Below are 26,129 nucleotides of genomic sequence, written 5' to 3' on the forward strand. Positions count from 1 at the left end.
GTGTAACTGGGCGAGAAATTGTCGCGTCAGCAGCATCTCGCCCGGCCAAGCGCCACCGCATGGCACCACATGAGGGACCAAGACCCTCGTGTTCACGTGCACCCACCTCACGTGCACCCACCTCACGTGCACGTAGCCGCCGTGCTTCTCGCAGACGGTATTCAGCTCCTGGTCGCCGGTATGCATCGCTTCCTCGCCGTCTTTCCTCTGCATCTCGCAGGACGCCTGGTGTACTTGAGTGGAGTGATGGTGACGATTTTATTCCTAATATTCCTCACTTTGACGATAAAGATGTAGGGATTACAAACCTTTTCCCTAATCAAGGTGAGGACATGGCTGAGATGGAATATTTTACAGCATTCTATGATGAACCACTCATGGAATACATTGTACACCAAACGAACCTGCATGCTGCTTACCTGATTGAGAGGGAAATCACAGAATTTTCACGACTGCAGCGTTGGAAAAATACCACAGTGGCGGAAATGTATGTGTTTTTGGCACTCTGTTTGTTGATGAAGCACTGTCACAAACATGCAATAAATGACTATTGGAGCAAGGACAAGACAATACCAACACCTTTATTCGGGAAATATATGTCACGAGACAGGTTTCAGATACTCCTCAGGTGTCTACATTTTGGAAGTGTTCAGGACCGAACACCTGATGATAGACTGTGGTGAGTGAGGCACTACATGAACGATGTTATTGGAAAATTCAGAGATTTTTACGTACCAGCACAGAAGCTGGTGGTTGATGAATCTCTCATACTTTTCAAGGGACGTGTTCCATTCAAACAGTACATTCCCTCAAAACGAAACCGATTTGGCCTGAAATTTTTTGTTCTTTGTGATTGTGAGACAGGATACGTGTTACACATGATTCTGTACTCGGCTAGTGATGTAGACATTCCCGGTAACGACGAACATGGATTCTCGGGGAGTGTAGTGAAGACCATCATGGCTCCGTGGATGAACAAGGGACACATTTTATACACAGATAATTACTATACAAGTCCCTTGCTAGCTCGGTTCTTGCTAGAAAATAGAACCGGATTGGTTGGTACAGTAAAGCCACAACGAAGGGAAATGCCTGTGTTTGACAACGACATTGCAGTTGGTGAGTGTCAGAGAAGGAAAAGTGATAACATTCTGTCAGTTTGGTGGAAAGACAAAAGAGAGGTGAACTTGTTGACAACAATTCATGATGGAACAATGGTGAACAGTGGGAAAGTGAGCCATAAAACAAACGCACCACTATATAAGCCAGACTGTGTTTTAGACTATAATATCAACATGCGGTTGATTGATAAATCAGACATGATGATTGGCACTGCAGAGTGTGTGCGGAAGACATGTAGGTGGACGAAAAAAGTGTTCTTCCATCTTGTGGACATGAGCATGCTGAACTGTTTCAACATGTACCTTGTGAGAACTGGACGTAAGCCCACTTTCCGTGACTTTGTATTTGATGCTGCAATACAGTTATTAGGAAAGTTTGCAAAAGATGTCCCAGGTATTCAGCGGCCCATCATAAACCCACTGTTGCAGCATGCTGGTACTCCACGCCTCGCTCACACTGAAGGCTTCCTAGCACACAAACTTAAGTATTTGCCACCTGGTGTGAAGCGTGCAATAGCCCAACGTGATTGCTTGGTGTGTAAAACAACGACACGTAGAGACAAGAAACGGAAGCTTGTGCAAACATGGTGTGAAACGTGTGGTATCCCATTATGTGCTGTCGACTGCTTCAATGACTACCACAGTCTAGAAATCTTCTAAGTGTGCTTCAAAGTGTGTATAGCGTGTGCGAGTGTGTAAATATGTAAACATATAAGCAGATAGCGTGTGCGTGTGTGTAAATATATACAAATATAAGCAGAACATACAATATAATAGACTGTAATGACATATTATATTGCCGTAATTGAAAACATTTGTGTGCGCCTGTGTATACTCAAATATGCAACAATTATTGATACAAAATATGTTCAAACAGTATTTGAAACACAATTAGTGAAAAAAAATTAGATAAAATGCGCTTAGACATTGTAAATAAATAGCGCGAAAATATATTTGTGGCAACTCTGGCTGTTTGAGGACCGAGCGCAACATCTCCCGGGCGTGTACTGCATGAGCGAACATGCAGATTGTGACGTCATCACCGAGCTTCTCGGCTCTATTGCAACAAAAGTAAGTACAATAGAATTTTTTTTTATATTTTTCCCGTGATCAGTGAACAGAACTTAACAGATTAGCAAAAAAAAAAATTTTTTTTTTTTTTTTCAAAATGACATGCGCCTGTGTGGATAGCAGGATATTAGACCCCGAGCATGTTAAGGGTTAATAGGTTAGGTTAGGTTAGGTAGCCGAAAACGTTAGGTTAGGTAGGTAAGGTAGTCGAAAAAACATTAATTCATGAAAACTAGGCTTATTAGGCAAATCGGGCCTTGCATAGTAGGCTGAGAAGTGAGTTCTGGCTACTAGGTACGATATATATATATATATATATATATATATATATATATATATATATATATATATATATTATTAAATATGACCGAAAAAGTAAGATTAATAATTCTAACACGAATTTTCTCAATCTTTCGTACATTACGCTTCACTGTTGGAGGTAAATCAAAAATCACTTCTCCAAAATTCATTTTTATTTCTAGTCTGACGCGACACGGGCGCGTTTCGTAAAACTTATTACATTTTCAAAGACTTCACAAATACACAACTGATTAGAACGTATCTCTGATTTTATATCTACATTTGAGTGAGGTGGTAAGGGTGATGTGGCATTAACACAAGACAGAACAGGAGGGGATATTAATAGGGTATTAAAAGTATCAACACAAGACAGAACAGAAACAATGGGTATTGAATAGAAGTGTTTGTAGAAAGCCTATTGGTCCATATTTCTTGATGCTTCTATATTGGAGCGGAGTCTTGAGGTGGGTAGAATATAGTTGTGCAATAATTGGCTGTTGATTGCTGGTGTTGACTTCTTGATGTGTAGTGCCTCGCAAACGTCAAGCCGCCTGCTATCGCTGTATCTATCGATGATTTCTGTGTTGTTTACTAGGATTTCTCTGGCGATGGTTTGGTTATGGGAAGAGATTATATGTTCCTTAATGGAGCCCTGTTGCTTATGCATCGTTAAACGCCTAGAAAGAGATGTTGTTGTCTTGCCTATATACTGGGTTTTTTGGAGCTTACAGTCCCCAAGTGGGCATTTGAAGGCATAGACGACATTAGTCTCTTTTAAAGCGTTCTGTTTTGTGTTTGGAGAGTTTCTCATGAGTAGGCTGGCCGTTTTTCTGGTTTTATAGTAAATCGTCAGTTGTATCCTCTGATTTTTGTCTGTAGGGATAACGTTTCTATTAACAATATCTTTCAGGACCCTTTCCTCCGTTTTATGAGCTGTGGAAAAGAAGTTCCTGTAAAATAGTCTAATAGGGGGTATAGGTGTTGTGTTAGTTGTCTCTTCAGAGGTTGCATGGCTTTTCACTTTCCTTCTTATGATGTCTTCGATGAAACCATTGGAGAAGCCGTTATTGACTAGGACCTGCCTTACCCTACAGAGTTCTTCGTCGACTTGCTTCCATTCTGAGCTGTGGCTGAGAGCACGGTCGACGTATGCGTTAACAACACTCCTCTTGTACCTGTCAGGGCAGTCGCTATTGGCATTTAGGCACATTCCTATGTTTGTTTCCTTAGTGTAGACTGCAGTGTGGAAACCTCCGCCCTTTTCCATGACTGTTACATCTAGGAAAGGCAGCTTCCCATCCTTTTCCGTCTCGTAAGTGAAACGCAGCACGGAACTCTGCTCAAATGCCTCCTTCAGCTTCTGCAGATGTCTGACATCAGGTACCTGTGTAAAAATGTCGTCAACATACCTGCAGTATATGGCCGGTTTCAAGTTCATGTCGACTAAGACTTTTTGCTCGATGGTACCCATGTAGAAGTTTGCAAACAGGACACCTAGGGGAGAACCCATGGCGACCCCATCTACTTGCTTATACATGTGCCCATCCGGGCTCAAGAAGGGTGCCTCTTTAGTACAAGCTTGGAGTAGTTTCCTCAGAATACTTTCTGGCATGTCAAGAGGAGTACAGGCTGGATCACGATACACTCTGTCGGCTATCATTCCGATTGTCTCGTCCACAGGTACGTTGGTAAACAGCGATTCTACGTCCAACGAGGCTCTTATCCCTGTGGCCCGTGTGCCCCGCAGTAAGTCCACAAATTCCTTTGGAGACTTCAGGCTGAAGGCGCAAGGAACATAAGGAGTCAGCAGGCCGTTGAGTCGCTTTGCCAGTCTGTACGTGGGTGTGGGTATCTGGCTAATGATTGGCCGAAGTGGGTTTCCAGGCTTGTGCGTCTTGACATTTCCATACGCATATCCAGGTTTATATTCCCCAATGATCTTTGTGTTGATACTTTTAATACCCTATTAATATCCCCTCCTGTTCTGTCTTGTGTTAATGCCACATCACCCTTACCACCTCACTCAAATGTAGATATAAAATCAGAGATACGTTCTAATCAGTTGTGTATTTGTGAAGTCTTTGAAAATGTAATAAGTTTTACGAAACGCGCCCGTGTCGCGTCAGACTAGAAATAAAAATGAATTTTGGAGAAGTGATTTTTGATTTACCTCCAACAGTGAAGCGTAATGTACGAAAGATTGAGAAAATTCGTGTTAGAATTATTAATCTTACTTTTTCGGTCATATTTAATAATATATGTCTACAGGAAAGACTGCTACCAAAATATACTAATATATATATATATATATATATATATATATATATATATATATATATATATATATATATATATATATATATATATATATATATATATATAATATATTATACTTGCTATACCCGGCCATGCGTTGCTGTGGCTCAGCAATGCATGTGCGTTGATGAGCCACAGCAACCGTCCTCTGTCTCCCAGTCCTTCCCACCATTCCCTCCCTCCCCCAGTCCCCTCGTCCTCCCAACCATTCCTTACTCCCCCCGTCACCTCGTCCTCCCAACCATTCCCCACTCCCCCATCCCCTCGTCCAACCAACCATTCCCCACTCCCCTGTCCCTTTGTCCGCCCCACCATTACCCCCCTTCCCTGTCCCTTTGTCCTCCCACCATCCCCCACTCCACCATCCCCTTATCCTCCTAACCATTCTCCCACTTCATCATCCCCTCGTCCTCCCCACCATCTCCCACTCTCTCGTCCCGTCATCCTCCCTACCATTTTCCCCTCCCCAGCCCCTCGCCCTCCCCTTTCCCCTTTTCCTGCCCCACCAATCTCCATTCCCCTGTCCCCTCGTCCCCACCATCCCCAACTCCCCCTCGTCCTCCCCACCAGTACCCCCTCCCATGTCCCCTTGTCCTCCCCACCATCCCCCACTCCGGTCCCCTTGTTCTCCCCACCATTCCTCACTCCCTCGTCCGGTGCATTCCCAAATGATCTGATGTTCCCACCACTGAAATATAAGAGAAAGTTAAAAAAAAAAAATGAAAAAATAAAAAATAAACTATACTCACAAAATGAATGGTATGGTAAACAACACTGCTCAATTCCAATGCGATGTCACACAAAATAATTAAATCAGAATGAAAATATATCAAAAGCTATGAAAATTCAATTTATCAATGAAATCGGAAACATTGAAATGGAATTGCAACATATTTAGTATAGTGTGTGTTGCTGTTACGTGCAACAGATGGAGCTGTTTTTCAAAAAAGCATGTTTTTACCTGTCACTGGTGTGGCATCTATACTTATACTCACGAAATGAACGGTATGGAGAACAACACAGCTCAATTCCTATGCAATGTTACACAAAATAATTGAATTAAAATGAAAATAAATTGAAATCTATGAAAATTCAATTTATCAATGCAAATGGAAACATTGAAATTGAAGCGTAACATATTTAGTATATCGTGTGTTGCTATTACATGCAACAGATGGCGCTGTTGGAAAAAAACCATGTTTTTCCTGCCACAGGAGAGGCATGTATATAGTAGATATATAAAGACACGAGCCTATTCAAATGCAACGTTGTGTCAAAATTTCAAAGCAATCGTTAAAGAGGTTTCGAAGATATCAGTCACATGAAAAACACATGGAAAACACACAGTTTAAAAAAAAAAGCATGTTTTTTCCTGTCACAGACGTGACATCCATATAGTGTGTGTGTGTGTGTGTAATTACCTAAGTGCAAATTACCTATAATTGAGGGGGTCTTCCCTGCTGCCACTTTTGTAGATTGGAACTATGTTAGCCTGTTTCCACCCGTCTGCTACGATTCCTGTACACAGGGATGCCTGAAAGATCAGGTGAAGTGGAATGCTGAGCTCAGATGCACATTCTCTCAGAACCCATGGTGAAACGCCATCTGGGCCAGCTGCTTTGTTCTTACCGAGCTCCTTGAGCATTTTTTCCACTTCGTCTCTAGACACCTTTATGTGTTCTATGTTGTTCTCTGGAATTCTTATTGTATCTGGTTCCCTAAAGATTTCATTTTGTACAAACACACTTTGGAACTTTTCGTTTAGTGTTTCACACATTTCCTTTTCATCTTCCGTGAATCTATTTCCCATTTTCAACCTCTGAATATTATCCTTTACCTGCAATTTGTTGTTTATGAATTTATAGAATAGACCTGGTTCTGTTTTACATTTGTCCGCAATCCCTTTTTCAAAATTTCTTTCTGCCTCTCTCCTCACTGCCGTGTAGTTGTTTCTTGCATCTTTGTATCGCTGGTATGTTTGGGGGTTCGGCCTCTTCCTGTATTGATTCCATTTTTGTGTCTTTCGGTCTCTAGCCCTCTCGCAATTTCTATTGAACCAATCCTGTTTCCTAGTTCTGCATCTCTGTTTTGGTATAAATTTTTTTTGTGCCTTTATCATATATTTCACAAAACTTGCCATACATCTCATTCACTTCCTTGCCTAGCATCAAGTCTGTCCAATTATACTCACTAAAAAAATTTCTAAGGTCACCATAATGTCCTCTCCTGAAGTCTGGTTTTTCAACTGCTTCAACCTCCTTATTTTCTTCCAGCTTATAACGCATTGCATACTTTATTCCCAAAAAGACATGGTCACTTTTACCCAAGGGAGGAAGGTACTGAATGTCAAATATTTCTTCCTCCTTCCTGGTAAATATCAAATCTAGCATGGAGGGAACGTCCCCTTCCCTCATCCTCGTAGCTTGTTTAACATGTTGATACAAGAATGTTTCCAGGATGAGGTCTACGAATTTACAGGTCCAGAAATCTTCTGTTTTAGCTTCACATGCTTCCCAGTCTATGGATTTCAAGTTGAAGTCACCGACTATCAACAGTCGTGAACTATCGTTATCCGCTCTTGCTATGATCTCTCTCATTATTGTTATAAGACCTTCTCATTTACTATCTAGCTCCTCCTTTGACCATGTGCTGCTTAGCGGTGGACTATATGCATTTATGAGCGTTAGTTTCTCATCCTCATGGCAAATCTCTAGTGCTATTATGTCAACTTCTTGTGGATTGGCAGTCACTATTTCGTTCACCTTTAGGTGTTCTTTCACCAGCACAGCAACGCCACCGCCTTTCCTAATTTTTCTGTCCCGTCTCCAAATTGAGTAGCCCCTTGGGAATATGACCTCATTTAAAATAGCATCTTCAAGTTTTGTCTCCGTGAGTGCAACAATGTCTGGTGTCTGCAGCTTTATTATATCACTTAACTCCAGTATCTTTGATCTTACTCCATCTATGTTGGTGTATGCAATCTTGAGGAACTTGTTCCCCCTCTCCTTATTTTTCACTCCCCCTTTCTCTAATGATTTTGTTGGTTTGCCTTTATGTACCACTTTACTGGCCTGCCTACCCCTATCACTTTGTAGAAAAAAGAATTGATTTCTTCTTCATTCCTGCTTTCATTTAAACGTTTTGCCTCGGCAAGGTTCAGTTTCAGCTTCTCTCTATCTTTTTTTGAAAGATCTCGTCTTAACGACCACACTTTCCCATCCTCATCACTTTGTAATTATCTAGCATTCCTTAGTACTTCTTCCATCTGTTTGGCACCATTTAGGGTGATCCTCAAAGGTCGATCTTTCCCTTTTACATATCTGCCTATTCTCCTGTAGTCACACACATTCTCTATGGTTGTAAGACCTTCCACGAGGCCAACAATTTGATCTACTACTTTTGCTTGTTCTACAGCTCTTTCTGACCTAGATGTTATCTCCTTTTCTTTGCAGCCAAAAATGATCAGGGACTTACTCCGATCAACTGTGTTTTGCACCAACTTCGGGTTAGATGCCAATTCTTTTCTCACTTCCAGCCTAATGCTTGTTTTATCTTGGTTGCTACAGTGTTTGACTTCCTTTACTGCTTCTTCTATTTTTTCCTTCTCCTTGGCCACTTGTGCATAAGTGAGTTGCATATCTTTCTTGCACTGTTCTATTCCCTGTGTAACTTCCTCCATCTGTGCTGACAAAAGCTGTTTCTCTTGTTGAAATTCCTTACCTAACCTATTGTAGTCATTTATATTTAAATTTACTTTAACTTCATTTATATTTAAATTTACTTTAACTTCTTCCAAAGCTATTTTTAAGAGTCTATTTTCTTCTTCCTCTGTGTGTGTGTGTGTGTGTGTGTGTAATTACCTAAGTGTAATTACCTAAGTGTAGTTACAGGATGAGAGCTAAGCTCGTGGTGTCCCGTTTTCCCAGCACTCTTTGTCATATAACACTTTGAAACTACTGACGGTCTTGGCCTCCACCACCTTCTCACTTAACTTGTTCCAACCGTCTACCACTCTATTTGCGAAGGTGAATTTTCTTATATTTATTCGGCATCTGTGTTTAGCTAGTTTAAATCTATGACCTCTTGTTCTTGAAGTTCCAGGTCTCAGGAAATCTTCCCTGTCGATTTTATCAATTCCTGTTACTATTTTGTACGTAGTGATCATATCGCCTCTTTTTCTTCTATCTTCTAGTTTTTGCATATTTAATGCCTCTAATCTCTCCTTGTAGCTCTTGTCCTTCAGTTCTGGGAGCCACTTAGTGGCATGTCGTTGCACCTTTTCCAGTTTGTTGATGTGCTTCTTAAGATATGGGCACCATACAACCGCTGCATATTCCAGCTTTGGTCTAATAAAAGTCGTGAACAATTTCTTTAGTATTTCTCCATCCATGTATTTAAAAGCAATTCTAAGGTTAGAAAGTGTAGCATAGGCTCCTCGCACAATGTTCTTAATGTGGTCTTCAGGTGACATTTTTCTATCTAAAACCACCCCTAGATCCTTTTCTTTATCAGAATTCTTTAAAGATTTCTCACATAATTTATAAGTTGTGTGGGGTCTATGTTCTCCAATTCCACATTCCATAACGTGGTATTTATTCACATTAAATTCCATTTGCCAAGTGTTGCTCCATATACTTATTTTGTCCAGGTCTTCTTGAAGGGCATGACAATCATCTAAGTTTCTTATCTTCCCTATTATCTTAGCATCATCAGCAAACATGTTCATGTAATTGTGTATTCCCACTGGTAGATCGTTTATGTAGACAATGAACATTACCGGTGCAAGAACTGAACCCTGAGGTACTCCACTCATGACATTCCTCCAATCCGATACCTTGCCTCTGATTATGGCCCTCATTTTTCTGTCAGTTAGGAAATTTTTCATCCATGTTAGTAGCTTACCTGTCACTCCTCCAATATGTTCCAGTTTCCAGAACAACCTCTTATGGGGAACTCTGTTGAAAGCCTTTTTTAGGTCCAGATAGATGCAGTCAACCCAACCATCTCTTTCCTGTAAAATCTCTGTGGCTCGATCATAAAAACTGAGCAAGTTCGTTACACAGGATCTTCCAGATCGAAAACCATACTGTCTGTCTGATATTATATCGTTTTCCTCCAAGTGTTCTACCCATTTAGTTTTAATTATTTTTTCCAATATTTTGACTATTACACTTGTCAATGATACAGGTCTATAATTAAGGGGGTCTTCCCTGTTTCCACTTTTGTAGATTGGAACTATGTTAGCCTTTTTCCACACATCAGCTACAGCTCCTGTACACAGGGATGCCTGAAAAATCAGTTGAAGTGGAATGCTGAGCTCAGGTGCACATTCTCTCAGAACCCATGGTGAAACTCCATCTGGACCAACTGCTTTGTTCTTACTTAGCTCCTTGAGCATTTTTTCCACTTCGTCTCTAGACACCTCTATGTGCTCTATGTTGTTCTCTGGAATTCTTATTGTATCTGGTTCCCTAAAGATTTCATTTTGTACAAACACACTTTGGAACTTTTCGTTTAGTGTTTCACACATTTCCTTTTCATCTTCCGTGAATCTATTTCCCATTTTCAACCTCTGAATATTATCCTTTACCTGCAATTTGTTGTTTATGAATTTATAGAATAGACCTGGTTCTGTTTTACATTTGTCTGCAATCCCTTATTCAAAATTTCTTTCTGCCTCTCTCCTCACTGCCGTGTAGTTGTTTCTCGCATCTTTGTATCGCTGGTATGTTTGGGGGTTCGGCCTCTTCCTGTATTGATTCCATTTTTGTGTCTTTTGGTCTCTAGCCCTCTCGCAATTTCTATTGAACCAATCCTGTTTCCTAGTTCTGCATCTCTGTTTTCGTATAATTTTTTTTGTGCCTTTATCATATATTTCACAAAACTTGACATACATCTCATTCACTTCCTTGCCTAGCATCAAGTCTGTCCAATTTTACTCGCTAAAAAAATTTCTAAGGTCACCATAGTGTCCTCTCCTGAAGTCTGGTTTTTCAACTGCTTCAACCTCCTTATTTTCTTCCAGCTTATAACGCATTGCATACTTTATTCCCAAAAAGACATGGTCACTTTTACCCAAGGGAGGAAGGTACTGAATGTCAAATATCTCTTCCTCCTTCCTGGTAAATATCAAATCTAGCATGGAGGGAACGTCCCCTTCCCTCATCCTCGTAGCTTGTTTAACATGTTGATACAAGAATGTTTCCAGGATGAGGTCTACAAATTTACAGGTCCAAAAATCTTCTGTTTTAGCTTCATATGCTTCCCAGTCTATGGATTTCAAGTTGAAGTCACCGACTATCAACAGTCATGATCTATCAGTGTGTGTGTAATTACCTAAGTGTAATTACCTAAGTGTAGTTACAGGATGAGAGCTACGCTCGTGGTGTCCCGTCTTCCCAGCACTCTTTATCATATAACGCTTTGAAACTACTGACGGTCTTGGCCTCCACCACCTTCTCACTTAACTTGTTCCAACCGTCTACCACTCTATTTGCGAAGGTGAATTTTCTTATATTTCTTCGGCATCTGTGTTTAGCTAGTTTAAATCTATGACCTCTTGTTCTTGAAGTGCCAGGTCTCAGGAAATCTTCCCTGTCGATTTTATCAATTCCTGTTACTATTTTGTATGTAGTGATCATATCACCTCTTTTTCTTCTGTCTTCTAGTTTTGGCATGTTTAATGCTTCCAACCTCTCCTCGTAGCTCTTGCCCTTCAGTTCTGGGAGCCACTTCGTAGCATGTCTTTGCACCTTTTCCAGTTTGTTGATGTGCTTCTTAAGATATGGGCACCACACAACAACTGCATATTCTAGCTTTGGCCTAACAAAAGTCATGAACAATTTCTTTAGTACAGTGGTACCTCGGAATGCGATTGTCCCTGTATGCGAGGTTTTCGGAAGGCGAGGTGTATTTACTCCAAAAATTTGTCTCGGAAGGCGATGGTTACTTCGGGAGGCGAGTTTGGACGCGAGTTTGTTGATACGCGTACAGCCGACCTAGTGCGTGGTGGTTCGGCGATCGTCGCCCCTCTGCCCCGCTGGCCCTCAGTTTACCATTGTCTTGCGCTCAGTGACTACCCCCACATCAATTCTTGTCGCGGATTTTCAGTGTTTTGTTGGATTTTTGGTGATTTGTCTATACAATTTGTTATTATATATCTCACCATGAGTCCCAAGAAAGCCAGTGGTAAGGATAAAGGCCAGAAAGCTCATGTGAGGATGACAATAGAGGAGAAACAAGAGATCATTCGGAAGCATGAGAACGGTACACGTGTTGTTGAACTTTGTAGGCAGTACAACAAAGCCACATCAACAATATGCACTATACTTAAGAAGAAAAATAAGATTATGGGTGCTAAAGTGGCAAAAGGAGTAAGAACATTAACGGCACAAAGACCACAAATACTTGAAGAAGTGGAAAAGTTGTTATTAATTTGGATACACGACAAGGAGTTGAGGGGTGATAGTGTTTCGGAGGCCATTATTTGTGAGAAAGCCAGGGTGTTGCACGAAGACCTTCTAAAGAATACCCCTGCAACGAGTGATGCAGATAAGAAAGAGTTTAAGGCAAGCAGGGGCTGGTTTGAAAAATTTAGAAAGAGAAGTGGTATCCATAGTGTTACAAGGCATGGGGTTATGTGATGTGATTATGGAAGGGGACTCCCCTTCCAAACAGTAACTCCCCCCCTCCTCACCATCTTCCATACGCCTACAGCACTCGACAGCAAGGTAAGTAATAACTGGAACACAGTTTTGTAGGTTTATTTAGATGAATTAGGTATAAAAATTTAGTTTGATGTGGGGTTTTTGGGGTAGTCAGGAACGGATTAATTCATTTCCCTTTATTTCTTATGGGGAAATTAACTTCGGAATGCGAGTTTTCGGAAGGCGAGGCGTCTCCAGGAACGGATTAAACTCTTATTCTGAGGTATGCCTGTATATCGCCATCCATGTATTTAAATGCAATTCTGAAGTTAGAAAGCATCGCATAGGCTCCTTGCACAATATTCTTTATGTGGTCCTCAGGTGATAGTTTTCTATCTAGAACCACCCCTAGATCTCTTTCTTTATCAGAATTCTTTAAAGATTTCTCACATAATATATAGGTTGTGTGGGGTCTATGTTCTCCTATTCCACATTCCATAACATGACATTTATTAACATTAAATTCCATTTGCCAGGTGGTGCTCCATATACTTATTTTGTCCAGGTCTTCTTGAAGGGCATGACAATCATCTAAATTTCTTATCCTTCCTATTATCTTAGCATCATCAGCAAACATGTTCATATAATTCTGTATACCAACTGGTAGATCATTTATGTACACAATAAACATCACTAGTGCAAGAACTGAACCCTGTGGTACTCCACTTGTGACATTTCTCCATTCCGATACATTGCCTCTGATTACTGCCCTCATTTTTCTATCAGTCAGAAAATTTTTCATCCATGATAGAAGCTTACCTGTCACCCCTCCAATATTTTCCAGTTTCCAGAACAACCTCTTATGTGGAACTCTGTCGAAAGCCTTTTTTAGGTCCAGATAGATGCAGTCAACCCAACCATCTCTTTCCTGTAATATCTCTGTGGCTCGATCATAGAAACTGAGTAAATTCGATACACAGGATCTTCCAGATCGAAAACCATACTGTCTGTCTGATATTATATCATTTCTCTCCAGGTGTTCTACCCATTTAGTTTTGATTAGCTTTTCCAATACTTTCACTATTACACTTGTCAATGATACAGGTCTATAATTGAGGGGGTCTTCCCTGCTGCCACTTTTGTAGATTGGAACTATGTTAGCCTGTTTCCACACGTCTGCTACGATTCCTGTACACAGGGATGCCTGAAAGATCAGGTGAAGTGGAATGCTGAGCTCAGATGCACATTCTCTCAGAACCCATGGTGAAACGCCATCTGGGCCAGCTGCTTTGTTCTTCCCGAGCTCCTTTAGCATATTTTCCACTTCATCTCTAGACACCTCTATCCGCTCTATGTTGTTCTCTGGTGTGTGTTTGTGTGTGTGTGTGTGTGTGTGGTTTATGTTTTCTCATTAGCTGCAATCAGGGCCCCTTGAACTCTCTCAGGTGCTATCCAATTTTACCCTGGGCTTTCACCTCGTCAGGGAGCCGCCAATAAAATAAAAACTACTATTACTAAACTACAACGGAGCACACACACTGGTGTCACCCTGTACTAAACTTAAATATGGAGAAGATCGCCCACAAATTTCTTTTGGAATACCACTAATCGGCTCTCTCCAGTCCTGACTTGAATGTGTGGGGTCACGGAACAAATGCCATTCAGGAATACCTGACCAAATGATCCCCTTGAAGGTTTCACATCGTGGGTCCTCAGGGCATGACCACCCAACTGGCTTCAGGTCGCTCCTATACAAGAGATACGTCACAAATCGTCCTTCCACAGCTTCCTCACACATTACTTACGTAGCTTCTCAAAAATTCTTCTCCATAAGCCACAAATATCCTGCTTCTTCTGGAGCGACGACATACCTCCTTCTCTTCCGAAACTCACAACTCAAGTGACGTTTTAAGACCTCTGCCCACGTCACATCGCATACTGTCGACATCTCACCTTGTTTCCTTAAAGATGTTCACCCGCTGCTTACCTTCTCCTCAATCACGTTTAATGACATTTGCTTGGCTTAGTTCATCTTTCCCGACTCCCATATCTGGTCAGGTGGGGAATAACTCTCACAGGGAGAAGGACCTACAATACGAGGTTATATGGGGGTTCATAACACTGCTGACATTGGGAACAAAACGCTACATCACTAATTGATAAACAAGAACAAATATGAAAAATCGTTAGTAAAAACAAGATTCGTACAGACAAATTAACATTCAAAATAAAAGAGAAATATAACTTACCTAAACTTAGACAGAATGACACGACATAATTAGTATGGAAATAAAGTTACACACAGGGAAAGAAACTTGAAAGATTTACTTCACATACAAAAAATATAATAAAACAGTCATTACCTTTTTAAAGCCAAGGTACTCCATTCCCCTGGCGACCTGGAAAGCCCAACAGAGAAGATCTTTGGAACAAAAGGCAGCAGCGTGGGGGCCAAGGGAGCGGGAGCCAACATAGCCGTCTGAGGCGCCGCTGCTGCTCTCTATACCAAACATAACATCAACTTAGTCTTGTTATCTTGTTACTCTCCAAGACTGATGTCATGAAAGCACTTTATAAGTAGCTGAAATATGCACATTAATCTGTCTCCAAAGATCGTCACAAGTGTTACTTTACAGCAATTAGGCAAATTATTTGGACAAGGACATTTTCCATCAAGTTTTTAGCATTATTAGCCATTTCAGTTTAATCCAAAATATTTAATGCAGCTTTCGTTCACCTGGTAACCTGCCTATCACCATCTGTCTTACTCTCCCTCTCCACCAGGAAGAAGAATATGTTAGAACACTATGCGTTCCTGAGGCTGACCCAATAGACAACCCATCAACATCTTCTGACAATGACATCCACCCTAATATAGCTACCATTGCTGGAAACACATCATTTGAACTGATGATGGAAAAAACTCCTAAATGACTCCTTAGCATGCCTTACCAGCCACTACCCACTTGCCACAAACTCCAACCACCGGCACCAAGATTAAGAAATCCTCAGCTGTTCAAACCACCCAACGACTTGACACTTTAACTGAAAAAAACACATAAACCCCCACTCTCCCACGACACATCCTCCAACCACTCCAGATATTCAACACGGTGTACTACTGGCACGTCAAAGAAGACCGATGTAATCACATCCCAGACGTAAAAATATTGAAATACGACAACATAACAATCCATCTTCAACTAACCTAACCTTATACACATTAACTCCATGTTACTTAATGTACTCTACCTTACCCTACCATATTCCATCCTAACCTATCTGACTTGCGACTAACTCCCAAACATACTTCGACTCACAAACTCAGTCTCGTGACTAAACCTCACACTTTTCATTAAACAGCAAAACTTTGATACCATCATTAACATAACTCCTCATCTATGCCATCCTAAATCAATTTCCACTCATATGTGTATATTTCTTATTATCCGTTCACAAATAAAAGACATCGATAACTTCCAATCTCTGCCAAATTATGAACATTGATGTGCCACTGTGCCTCGCATCAATCAACATCACCACTTGTGCAGTCATCGGGAGGACAAATCTTCTTGCAAACTGCACGTATCACAAAGAAGAAGGATCAGACGTGTGTTTTCCTTCTCGCCTAATTATAACAAGAGTAGTATGTTATAATTATAACAAGAGTGGTATGTTAAAGTAACAAGTAAAGCAGCATTGATTTACTGTAGGTCGAGAGTAACTGTTTATTTTGAAGTTGGACAAGGCTAGCAGAGGCAAGCTACTATTCCAAATGTATATGTTTTTTAGTAAATGTTTTTGTTAATTTTAAGCACTGCATTTCCGTTTGCTTCTATTTCAGACTTATGCTACCTTTTACCTTTATGAAAGTCTAACGACAATTTATTGATCACTGAGTAAGAAGGAACAAATATAGAGATCTTGGGGAGCATAGCCTCATACTTGGAGAGCTATTTTGAAGCATGGAGTGTTGGAGAAATCTTTTCCTTCGGCACTGGACGTGCAGGTGATAGCCACGATTATCATCATTATAGTAACAGGGTGATCAGTGGGCCAGGATCGTCACATAATCACCTCACACTCTACCTTGCACCATCTGGAGAATGAGTGCTAGCCTAGCGAGTCCTCAAGAGAGTCGATGAGGTCTGAGTTTTACTGGTGCACATGGGGGGTTAAGCATTGACTTTGGTATGAGGGTAGAGGAAAGGAGGAAAGAAAAAGAAAAAATATCCTCACAGTCTTGAGTCCCGTAACAGAGGAAGTGGGGGCACTGTAGAGGAAAGTGACAGAGTATCACATGTAGCCCTCTCAGCAATATAGTATCTCTTCTCCATCTGAGACAACTGCCTTAAATTTTGCAGTATTTGATTGCTGTAGTTGATTTAGTTGACTTTAGATGCAGCCCGTCCTCCAAAGGTTTCCCTACGTCAAGAAAACGGCCAATTTAACCCTTAAAGTGCGCATCACTTCATATGAAGTGTAAATCGTTTTACCAGTCAACTGCGCTTCACTTCATATGAAGTGTATGGGTACCGCGCACGATTTGAATGGCCCGCGGTGTAGCTGGGGGTCCCATACGCTGCCCAGGGGCTCTAGTAAACAGCGGCCATTTTGAAAAAAATTCCAGCTCTCGATCCAATGGCATGGGAGGCCTCAGTTTAGCGAGAGTCACCATGGCGAGCGCACGGTCAAACGCCTCACGGGCACGCACCACTCAGTCCCTCACCCCAGAGCAAATAGCCCACGAATTATTCTCTGAAGGTGAAGAAAGTGTGTTTGACGATTCAGACAACGATGAGGATTATACACAGTTGTCGGGTGATAGTAGCAGCAGCAGTGAAAGTGAGAATGACCGCCATGCCATGGCGAGGCCTATACGCTCTCCCATGCCTCCTCGCCCATTTTCTACCCCAATTCTACCACGACCTCACAGTTCCTGTGGATATTTTCTGTTTGAGGGTGACGAGTCAGAGGGAGGTGACTCCTTTTCTGGGTTTAGTGACTCAGATCAAAGTTTTATTGAGCCTGTGGCTGGTACCAGTGGTGTAACTGGGCGAGAAATTGTCGCGTCAGCAGCATCTCGCCCGGCCAAGCGCCACCGCATGGCACCACATGAGGGACCAAGACCCTCATGTTCACGTGCATCCACCTCACGTGCATCCACCTCACGTGCATCCACCTCACGTGCATCCACCTCACGTGCATCCACCTCAAGTGCATCCACCTCACGTGCACCCACCTCACGTGCACGTAGCCGCCGTGCTTCTCGCAGACGGTATTCAGCTCCTGGTCGCCGGTATGCATCGCTTCCTCGCCGTCTTTCCTCTGCATCTCGCAGGACGCCTGGTATACTTGAGTGGAGTGATGGTGACGATTTTATTCCTAATATTCCTCACTTTGACGATAAAGATGTAGGGATTACAAACCTTTTCCCTAATCAAGGTGAGGACATGGCTGAGATGGAATATTTTACAGCATTCTATGATGAACCACTCATGGAATACATTGTACACCAAACAAACCTGCATGCTGCTTACCTGATTGAGAGGGAAATCACAGAATTTTCACGACTGCAGCGTTGGAAAAATACCACAGTGGCGGAAATGTATGTGTTTTTGGCACTCTGTTTGTTGATGAAGCACTGTCACAAACATGCAATAAATGACTATTGGAGCAAGGACAAGACAATACCAACACCTTTATTCGGGAAATATATGTCACGAGACAGGTTTCAGATACTCCTCAGGTGTCTACATTTTAGAAGTGTTCAGGACCGAACACCTGATGATAGACTGTGGCGAGTGAGGCACTACATGAACGATGTTATTGGAAAATTCAGAGATTTTTACGTACCAGCACAGAAGCTGGTGGTTGATGAATCTCTCATACTTTTCAAGGGACGTGTTCCATTCAAACAGTACATTCCCTCAAAACGAAACCGATTTGGCCTGAAATTTTTTGTTCTTTGTGATTGTGAGACAGGATACGTGTTACACATGATTCTGTACTCGGCTAGTGATGTAGACATTCCCGGTAACGACGAACATGGATTCTCGGGGAGTGTAGTGAAGACCATCATGGCTCCGTGGATGAACAAGGGACACATTTTATACACAGATAATTACTATACAAGTCCCTTGCTAGCTCGGTTCTTGCTAGAAAATAGAACCGGATTGGTTGGTACAGTAAAGCCACAACGAAGGGAAATGCCTGTGTTTGACAACGACATTGCAGTTGGTGAGTGTCAGAGAAGGAAAAGTGATAACATTCTGTCAGTTCGGTGGAAAGACAAAAGAGAGGTGAACTTGTTGACAACAATTCATGATGGAACAATGGTGAACAGTGGGAAAGTGAGCCATAAAACAAACGCACCACTATATAAGCCAGACTGTGTTTTAGACTATAATATCAACATGCGGTTGATTGATAAATCAGACATGATTGGCACTGCAGAGTGTGTGCGGAAGACATGTAGGTGGACGAAAAAAGTGTTCTTCCATCTTGTGGACATGAGCATGCTGAACTGTTTCAACATGTACCTTGTGAGAACTGGACGTAAGCCCACTTTCCGTGACTTTGTATTTGATGCTGCAATACAGTTATTAGGAAAGTTAGCAAAAGATATCCTAGGTATTCAGCGGCCCATCATAAACCCACTGTTGCAGCATGCTGGTACTCCACGCCTCGCTCACACTGAAGGCTTCCTAGCACACAAACTTAAGTATTTGCCACCTGGTGTGAAGCGTGCAATAGCCCAACGTGATTGCTTGGTGTGTAAAACAACGACACGTAGAGACAAGAAACGGAAGCTTGTGCAAACATGGTGTGAAACGTGTGGTATCCCATTATGTGCTGTCGACTGCTTCAATGACTACCACAGTCTAGAAATCTTCTAAGTGTGCTTCAAAGTGTGTATAGCGTGTGCGAGTGTGTAAATATGTAAACATATAAGCAGATAGCGTGTGCGTGTGTGTAAATATATACAAATATAAGCAGAACATACAATATAATAGACTGTAATGACATATTATATTGCCGTAATTGAAAACATTTGTGTGCGCCTGTGTATACTCAAATATGCAACAATTATTGATACAAAATATGTTCAAACAGTATTTGAAACACAATTAGTGAAAAAAAATTAGATAAAATGCGCTTAGACATTGTAAATAAATAGCGCGAAAATATATTTGTGGCAACTCTGGCTGTTTGAGGACCGCGCGCAACACATCCCGGGCGTGTACTGCATGAGCGAACATGCAGATTGTGACGTCATCACCGTCCTTCTCGGCTCTATTGCAACAAAAGTAAGTACAATAGAATTTTTTTTTTATTTTTCCCGTGATCAGTGAACAGAACTTGACAGATTAGCAAAAAAAAAAAATTTTTTTTTTTTTCAAAATGACATGCGCCTGTGTGGATGGCAGGATATTAGACCCCGAGCATGTTAAGGGTTAAAGTGTCCTCTCCTAACCTACCAAAGGACCCAAAACAGAAAACAGGACAGTATGTCACTTTCGCGAACCACTTTCATTTTGTAATACGACAATTTTTGGCCTTATGTAATACATACGAGCAAGTGTGACGTTCTTTGTAAGAGGACAGGTTGTTGGTTGATTGTGGAGTTTGTCTTCCATCACACAAAGCTGTGATGTCGCCAATTACTACATTTGCGACATATTTAAATGTGTCTCACAGCAGCCATAGGGTTGTGCGCCTTCAAGCACTTCATACACTTATGCACCTATTGCAAACAACTAATCTGACTAGCACGGTCTGGGTATTTCAGGTATCCTAAATATTGTTAGTTGCAGAAACAATATTTAAACCCTGTTGTAGGTGTTGCAGGACCTTCCTTTGGAGGGGCTGCTGTAACAATAGATTTTACTGGGAAAACGGTACTTTCCCATGCGGCCTTGTTTCCATTTAAAATGTGGCTTAGGTTACTTAGGCTTCCAAAAAAAAACTTGAACGCTCATCCGCACCTGTCAGCCCTGCCGTCCCTCCACTTTTAGCAGCTGCTCCTTGAGCCCACAAATGATGTAGCATCCCCCAGAAGGCAGCTAAGTACTCAGTGACCAAATGTGATTGAAACAAACGTAAAGACCAACCCATATTATCTCATTTCGACCTCACTAGTGTTGCTCCCTGGTGGAAGCTGTACCCGACATTCACTACTGCCACATCAACGATCTTCCCTATTGTGCCTGCCTACATTTATCCTGCTACCATGCATAACAAACCCAAGTCTGGTAAGGCCACTAAGAAAGATGGCACACCTATCAGGAATAACCCAACTAGCCAGGCTAGCAACAGGAATATTACAGCTGTCTCTGTTAGTTTATCTCTGTCTCTGTCTAAATTATCTGTTAGTTTAAGGACTTGCCCGAAACGCTATGCGTGCTAGTGGCTTTACAAGAATGTAAATTCAACATAATTTCTATGTTCTCTGTTAACCCCCAATGTACCTTCTAGTATATAAATAAATAAATAAATAAAATAAATAAATAAAATTATCAGCTTTGGATACGTCAGTTGAAGAATTCAATGATGTTGATTCATTTATGCTATGGGCTTTCATTTTGTTAACCAGCTTCCTCAATCCCTCAAAAATCTCTTCGAGGGAGAGAATGTTAGTCCTGTAGTGAGGACATTTTGTAGTTAGAACAACCTTAGGAATAATGTCTGGCCTTAGTGACTATTTGGAAGCTTCAGTATTCACTTTGGTACTGAGTATCTTGATCAGTGACACCACCTCTAGCCTAAATCTTTGAAGGCAGTCCAATTTATTAGTGTGTGGAGCAAAGTCCACTTTCTGATAGTAGAGATTAGCTATGTTCATTTCTTTGTTAGAATAATTACCTTTTAACACTTGAATTGCTATATTACGATTGTCCTCATCGAGGGAAGGATTAGCAATAACCTTCCAGGTTTCTCCTTTCTGATGGCTCTGAAGGAAGGTAAACCGTTACTTATGAAATTGAAGCCTTTGAGTTCACATGAGCATCAACGGACTTCAAAAATTTATCCCAATTTTCTTCGTTCAATATAGGTTGGTAAATCAATCAGTCGCTGCCATGCTTCTGATTGTGTTGGATTGGGTGAGGATGTTGAGGCTGTTGTAGCCTCATGTTCAGTTAGCATGCTGATATAAGGATTAAATTTAAGTTGAACATCGTCTTTTTACTGTGCTGAATTCACCATAATGGCATCCCGCTCATCAGCTGTTATTTTGGAATCATCTAGTAATTCTACTTCATAAGTCTCAATCATCCTCTCGACTTGATAAAACTTGTTGTTAGCAATTTTAAGTCCCATATTCAATTGAACGTAATCAACTGTTGACTTGCAAGAGATTCTCACATTCATTTATCTGTCTTTTGAGATGTCCTTTAAGAGCCGTTAGGGCTCGTTTTGTTATTTGTCATGATGTTAGATTGTCCAGATGTAGATTTAGATTTAGTCATATTTGTAATTGTAGGTGCTTGTATTGTTGATTTGAATAATAATGGATAAAACAGATAAGATCACGTCAAGTTGGTTCATCAAAATCACCCCTCGGTATTGTGCGGGTGTACCTTTTACCACTTGGTTATACCTACTTAAACACCACCTAATCCCCAAGATGAACCACCAGCTTATTTTTGGACACGTGTTTAAGACCAAGTTAGTGAGGCTTGACAGGCAGTTGCGGCATGCCATTCGTGGCCGGTCATAGAAGAGGAGCCCGAAGGAGAATTCCTGGACAGCAAACACTATAGCAAGGCGAACAGACTGGAGGCAAAGTGCCGCCATTTAGCAGAGGTAAACAGAAATGATGCCGACGCCACGCGGCCTCAGTATCAACACCCACCGCTCAACCACGGTAGGCCAAGCTCTTCTGATTTACAAACCTTTATCATTGCCTTTGATGGCGAAGATGAGAGTATTTTCCGAAATAGTAGGGCACAAAGCATCCTGTATAATGCCATTCCCAAAAAATTCCCAAACGATGTGCACGATATCAGACCAAATAAACTAAAGAACTTGATCGCAGTGGATCACAAACACAGCGCGGAACTGGAGATTTCCGGCATTACTGACATCTGTGGTTACAAAGTTAAGTGCTATAAACCACTAGCAGACAGATTAGTAAAATATGTAATCCGGCATGTTGTAGACATCAGCGCAGAAGACATCAAGGCACAACTCAAGACGAATGGCATCCCACTCTATGAAGTAAAAAAAATTATGCGACGAACGAATGAAGAACTGAGTGATACAGGCACCGCCCTGCTTACTTTTCTAGACTACGTCCCCCCTGATAGGATTTGGTTAAACGCCTTCCTCCATAAACTTGAGGTGTATGTTCCACGTCCCACCCAATGTTTTAAATGTAAGGGTTTTAACCATACCTCGAAAGGCTGCACTAAAGGCATTAAATGTGGGAAATGCTCTGGTTCCCACTACACACAAAACTGTGCATCGGATACACTCACCTGCTCAAACTGTGGTGGCGACCACGACATTACATTTAAACAATGTCCTTCTTACGTAGCAGCAGCAGCGAAAATGAAGGTTCTCCCTACCACCAACCTGCTATACAGCAGTGCATTGAAACAATCTTCCTCAGCCCATCACCAACCTCTACCTCACACTCAACCACAACCTTCGTGTGTACCGAATATCCCTGTCTCCGACAATCCCGCAACCCCAGGGTCCAACCATCTCTCACAAAATGCACAACTGAATCCTGATTTAGTTGAAACTCTTGTCACTCGCATCGAAAATTATCTTATTGAAACGTCACTCGCATCGAAAATGCACTAGAAAAGACCCTGGACCGACTTCTAACTAAATTTTTTGCCCAAGTACCACAACCCACCCCTGAGGCTGACCCAACAGAACCCCCATCAACAGCTACAGACACTGACATTCGCCCAAATAAAGCTACCATTGCTAGACACATCGTTTGATCAGATGATGGAAAAACTCCTAATTACCTCCTTAGCGCGCCTCACCAAAACCACTCCCCAGGCTGACTTGCCACAAACCCCAACGACCAGTACCAAGAGTAAGACACAGCCCCCATCCACATCTAGGTATCCAACACGTACCACTATTGGCGCACCAAAGAAAACAGACACATCCACAACCCAAACATCCTAAATGGCTCCCCTAACCTTCATGACTTGGAACGCAAAAAGCATTAAAACATCCCTCACAGAACTTAAATAATTCCTCTACTCATCCAAACCGGACTTAGCATTCATCACCGAATCCTGGCTCATTCCCAAACAAAATTCCGTATTTAAAAACTTTCAGATGCAGAGACTGGACAGACCCAACCATATGGGGGGTGGTATTTTCCTTCTAACACGAAGTAATATGACATGTAAACCTGTAACACTAACGTATTTTGTGAACGGTAAACTAGAAGTTCTAGCATGCCTAATACCTTACAATGGTACACACATATCCTTTCTGTGTATATACAACCCTGGAGGCACAAACTCAAATGAACTGGAATTTTATCTTAACCAATTACGACACCCGATCATTGTTACAGGTGATCTCAATGCTAACCACCCCACATGGAGTAGAGGTACCCAAAATACTGCAGGCACCGATCTGTACAACTACTTAGACACTACACCATATACTCTTCTTTCGCCGCCCTACCTAGCAACCTACTTTACCTACAGAACCAATTATGAAGCCTCACTTGACATCTGTTTTGGCTCGGCGCACTTTCAACATGAACTACAGTTTCATACTGGACCAGATATTGGTAGTGACCACAAACCTCTCATTATAAAATTTACTAACTTTCAGCCACCAACCCACCCCCTAACGCTCCCCAAGTGGAACATTAAATACCTAGATAAGAAAAAATGGGCTGATGTTGTCCGCCTCCCAGACACAGACGAAGTAGACCCTAACAAGCGACTATCCACAATCACCTCTGCCATAAATTCTACAGGCACCCAAATGTTCAGGAAAACTTCAAGACATAGGTCCGACAAACCACTTAAACAGTGGTGGAATGCGGAATGTGCACGAACAGTCGCTTTACGCCGACGAGCCATCCAAAAACAAAGACGTCAACCCTCCCTACAGAACTGGGTCAATCTCCAGCGGACCACAGCAGTAGCCAAAAAAACCAGCGTTGAATGTAATGAAACGCCATTTTCTGGGTGAGCCCCGGAGGCTCCCTGGAGCTTATCGGGCTAATGTATGTTATGTTAGACCAGGACATTAGCTAAGGAGTTCAGACCTACCAGGGACCAGCGCCAGAACCTGGCCCCTTCAGAGAGGTTTCAGGGAGCAATGGCCCTGGAAAACCACATATGGTTGGGGGTTTTCCTTATCTGCCATCGACCGGGGTTAGGCACCCAGAAAGGTAGGCGTAACAAAACAAACCCCACATGGTAAGAAACTACAACAAAAACCGAACAGAGAGGTAGAAAACTCCCTACAATCCCAAGGAAACAAGCAAACAAGCAAACATCACACTTTACTGCCGCGCCGATCGTCCGCGCAGCCCTCCCCACCCCGGGAGGGGGAGGGGGGAGCCCCGGACCTACCGCGCCGGCTGCCAAGCTCCAGTTCGGAAGCTAAGCTTCAACCAACGCGAAAAAACCGCCGACCGGTGGGAGGGAGGGTTTCCAGGGAGCCTCCGGGGCTCACCCAGAAAATGGCGTTTCATTACATTCAACGCTGGTTTTCTGTGGGGAGCCCCTACGGCTCCCTGGAGCTTCATACCCAAAGAGAAGGAAAAGAAAGGGCTAACCCGGGAGGCGGCCGCCACAAACTCTGCAACGCAAAGCCAAGACAACCGGTCGCAAACCTGTGACCCAAGGCAACAAGAACGCCCAAGAACAGACGCACATATGGAGGGGCGGCCAAAAACCTGTGCGACCCACAAATCCCTGCGCCCGAAACGAGCCCGAGACGTCACCAACACAGCAGCAAATGCTGCAAATGTCTGAACAGCACGGGCGCAAAGACAGACCGCAGGAAGAAGGAAAACACTGCGGACGACCTGGGAGACCCGAGCCCTGAAAACAGGGAACGAAGGAACCGGATCAACCACAGTGCATCCCCAGGCACGGTACACCGGCAACAGCAAAAAGCACAACCGGACAACACAGGACGCACCCCCCGGCCAAACCAAACAAGTACCAATACCCCAAGAACCCCTCCGGAAAGCAGCCGTCTCGACCGTCGCCAGGACAGAGAAAGGCTGCACACCAATAAAGCTACCACCATCTGAGGGGAAGATAAGAAGGCACCCTGAACAAGGACCAGGATGGCTCAGGCGACTCATGAGCAGGCCGGAGGGGAAACAAAACGCGAGAAAACGTAATAAACGTCATACTGTCTCCAAGACGAAGCTTGCAGGTGGGATACCGTCAACAAAGCCACCAGAACACCATAGAGATGGTGATACCTGCGTCAAAATACCAGACGCGAAGAGCCAAAGAGAAGGCCGAACCAGTCACGGACAGGACCGATTCGGCCTGCTGAAAGAGGCGAAGCCTCAGGAAAAACGCCCTGGGTACGGACACCTATCAAGCAGCATCTGAAAAGAAGGCCGGCCCGGCCACCATGGAACCATAAGGACTGTTCTCGTGGGAATGGGCTGCAACCGAGCCAGAACCCGAAGCAACAGCTGGACCGGGAGAAGAGG

The 26,129-nt window shown here is 42.5% G+C and overlaps 1 protein-coding gene across 1 annotated transcript in view; it reads right to left on the minus strand.

Annotated features, from left to right (window-relative positions):
- The window catches only part of LOC123762810 (uncharacterized), a 367,859-nt gene that overhangs the window by 13,873 nt on the left and 327,857 nt on the right, over nucleotides 1-26,129 (minus strand). The window contains exon 18 of the mRNA XM_069332301.1: nucleotides 14,818-14,954. Coding sequence (XP_069188402.1) covers nucleotides 14,818-14,954 — 137 coding nt within the window. The remainder of the gene's footprint in view (nucleotides 1-14,817; nucleotides 14,955-26,129) is intronic.

This window comes from Procambarus clarkii, chromosome 27 (genome assembly GCF_040958095.1).
Source record: "Procambarus clarkii isolate CNS0578487 chromosome 27, FALCON_Pclarkii_2.0, whole genome shotgun sequence".
In the NCBI taxonomy this organism is placed as follows: Eukaryota; Metazoa; Arthropoda; class Malacostraca; order Decapoda; family Cambaridae; genus Procambarus; species Procambarus clarkii.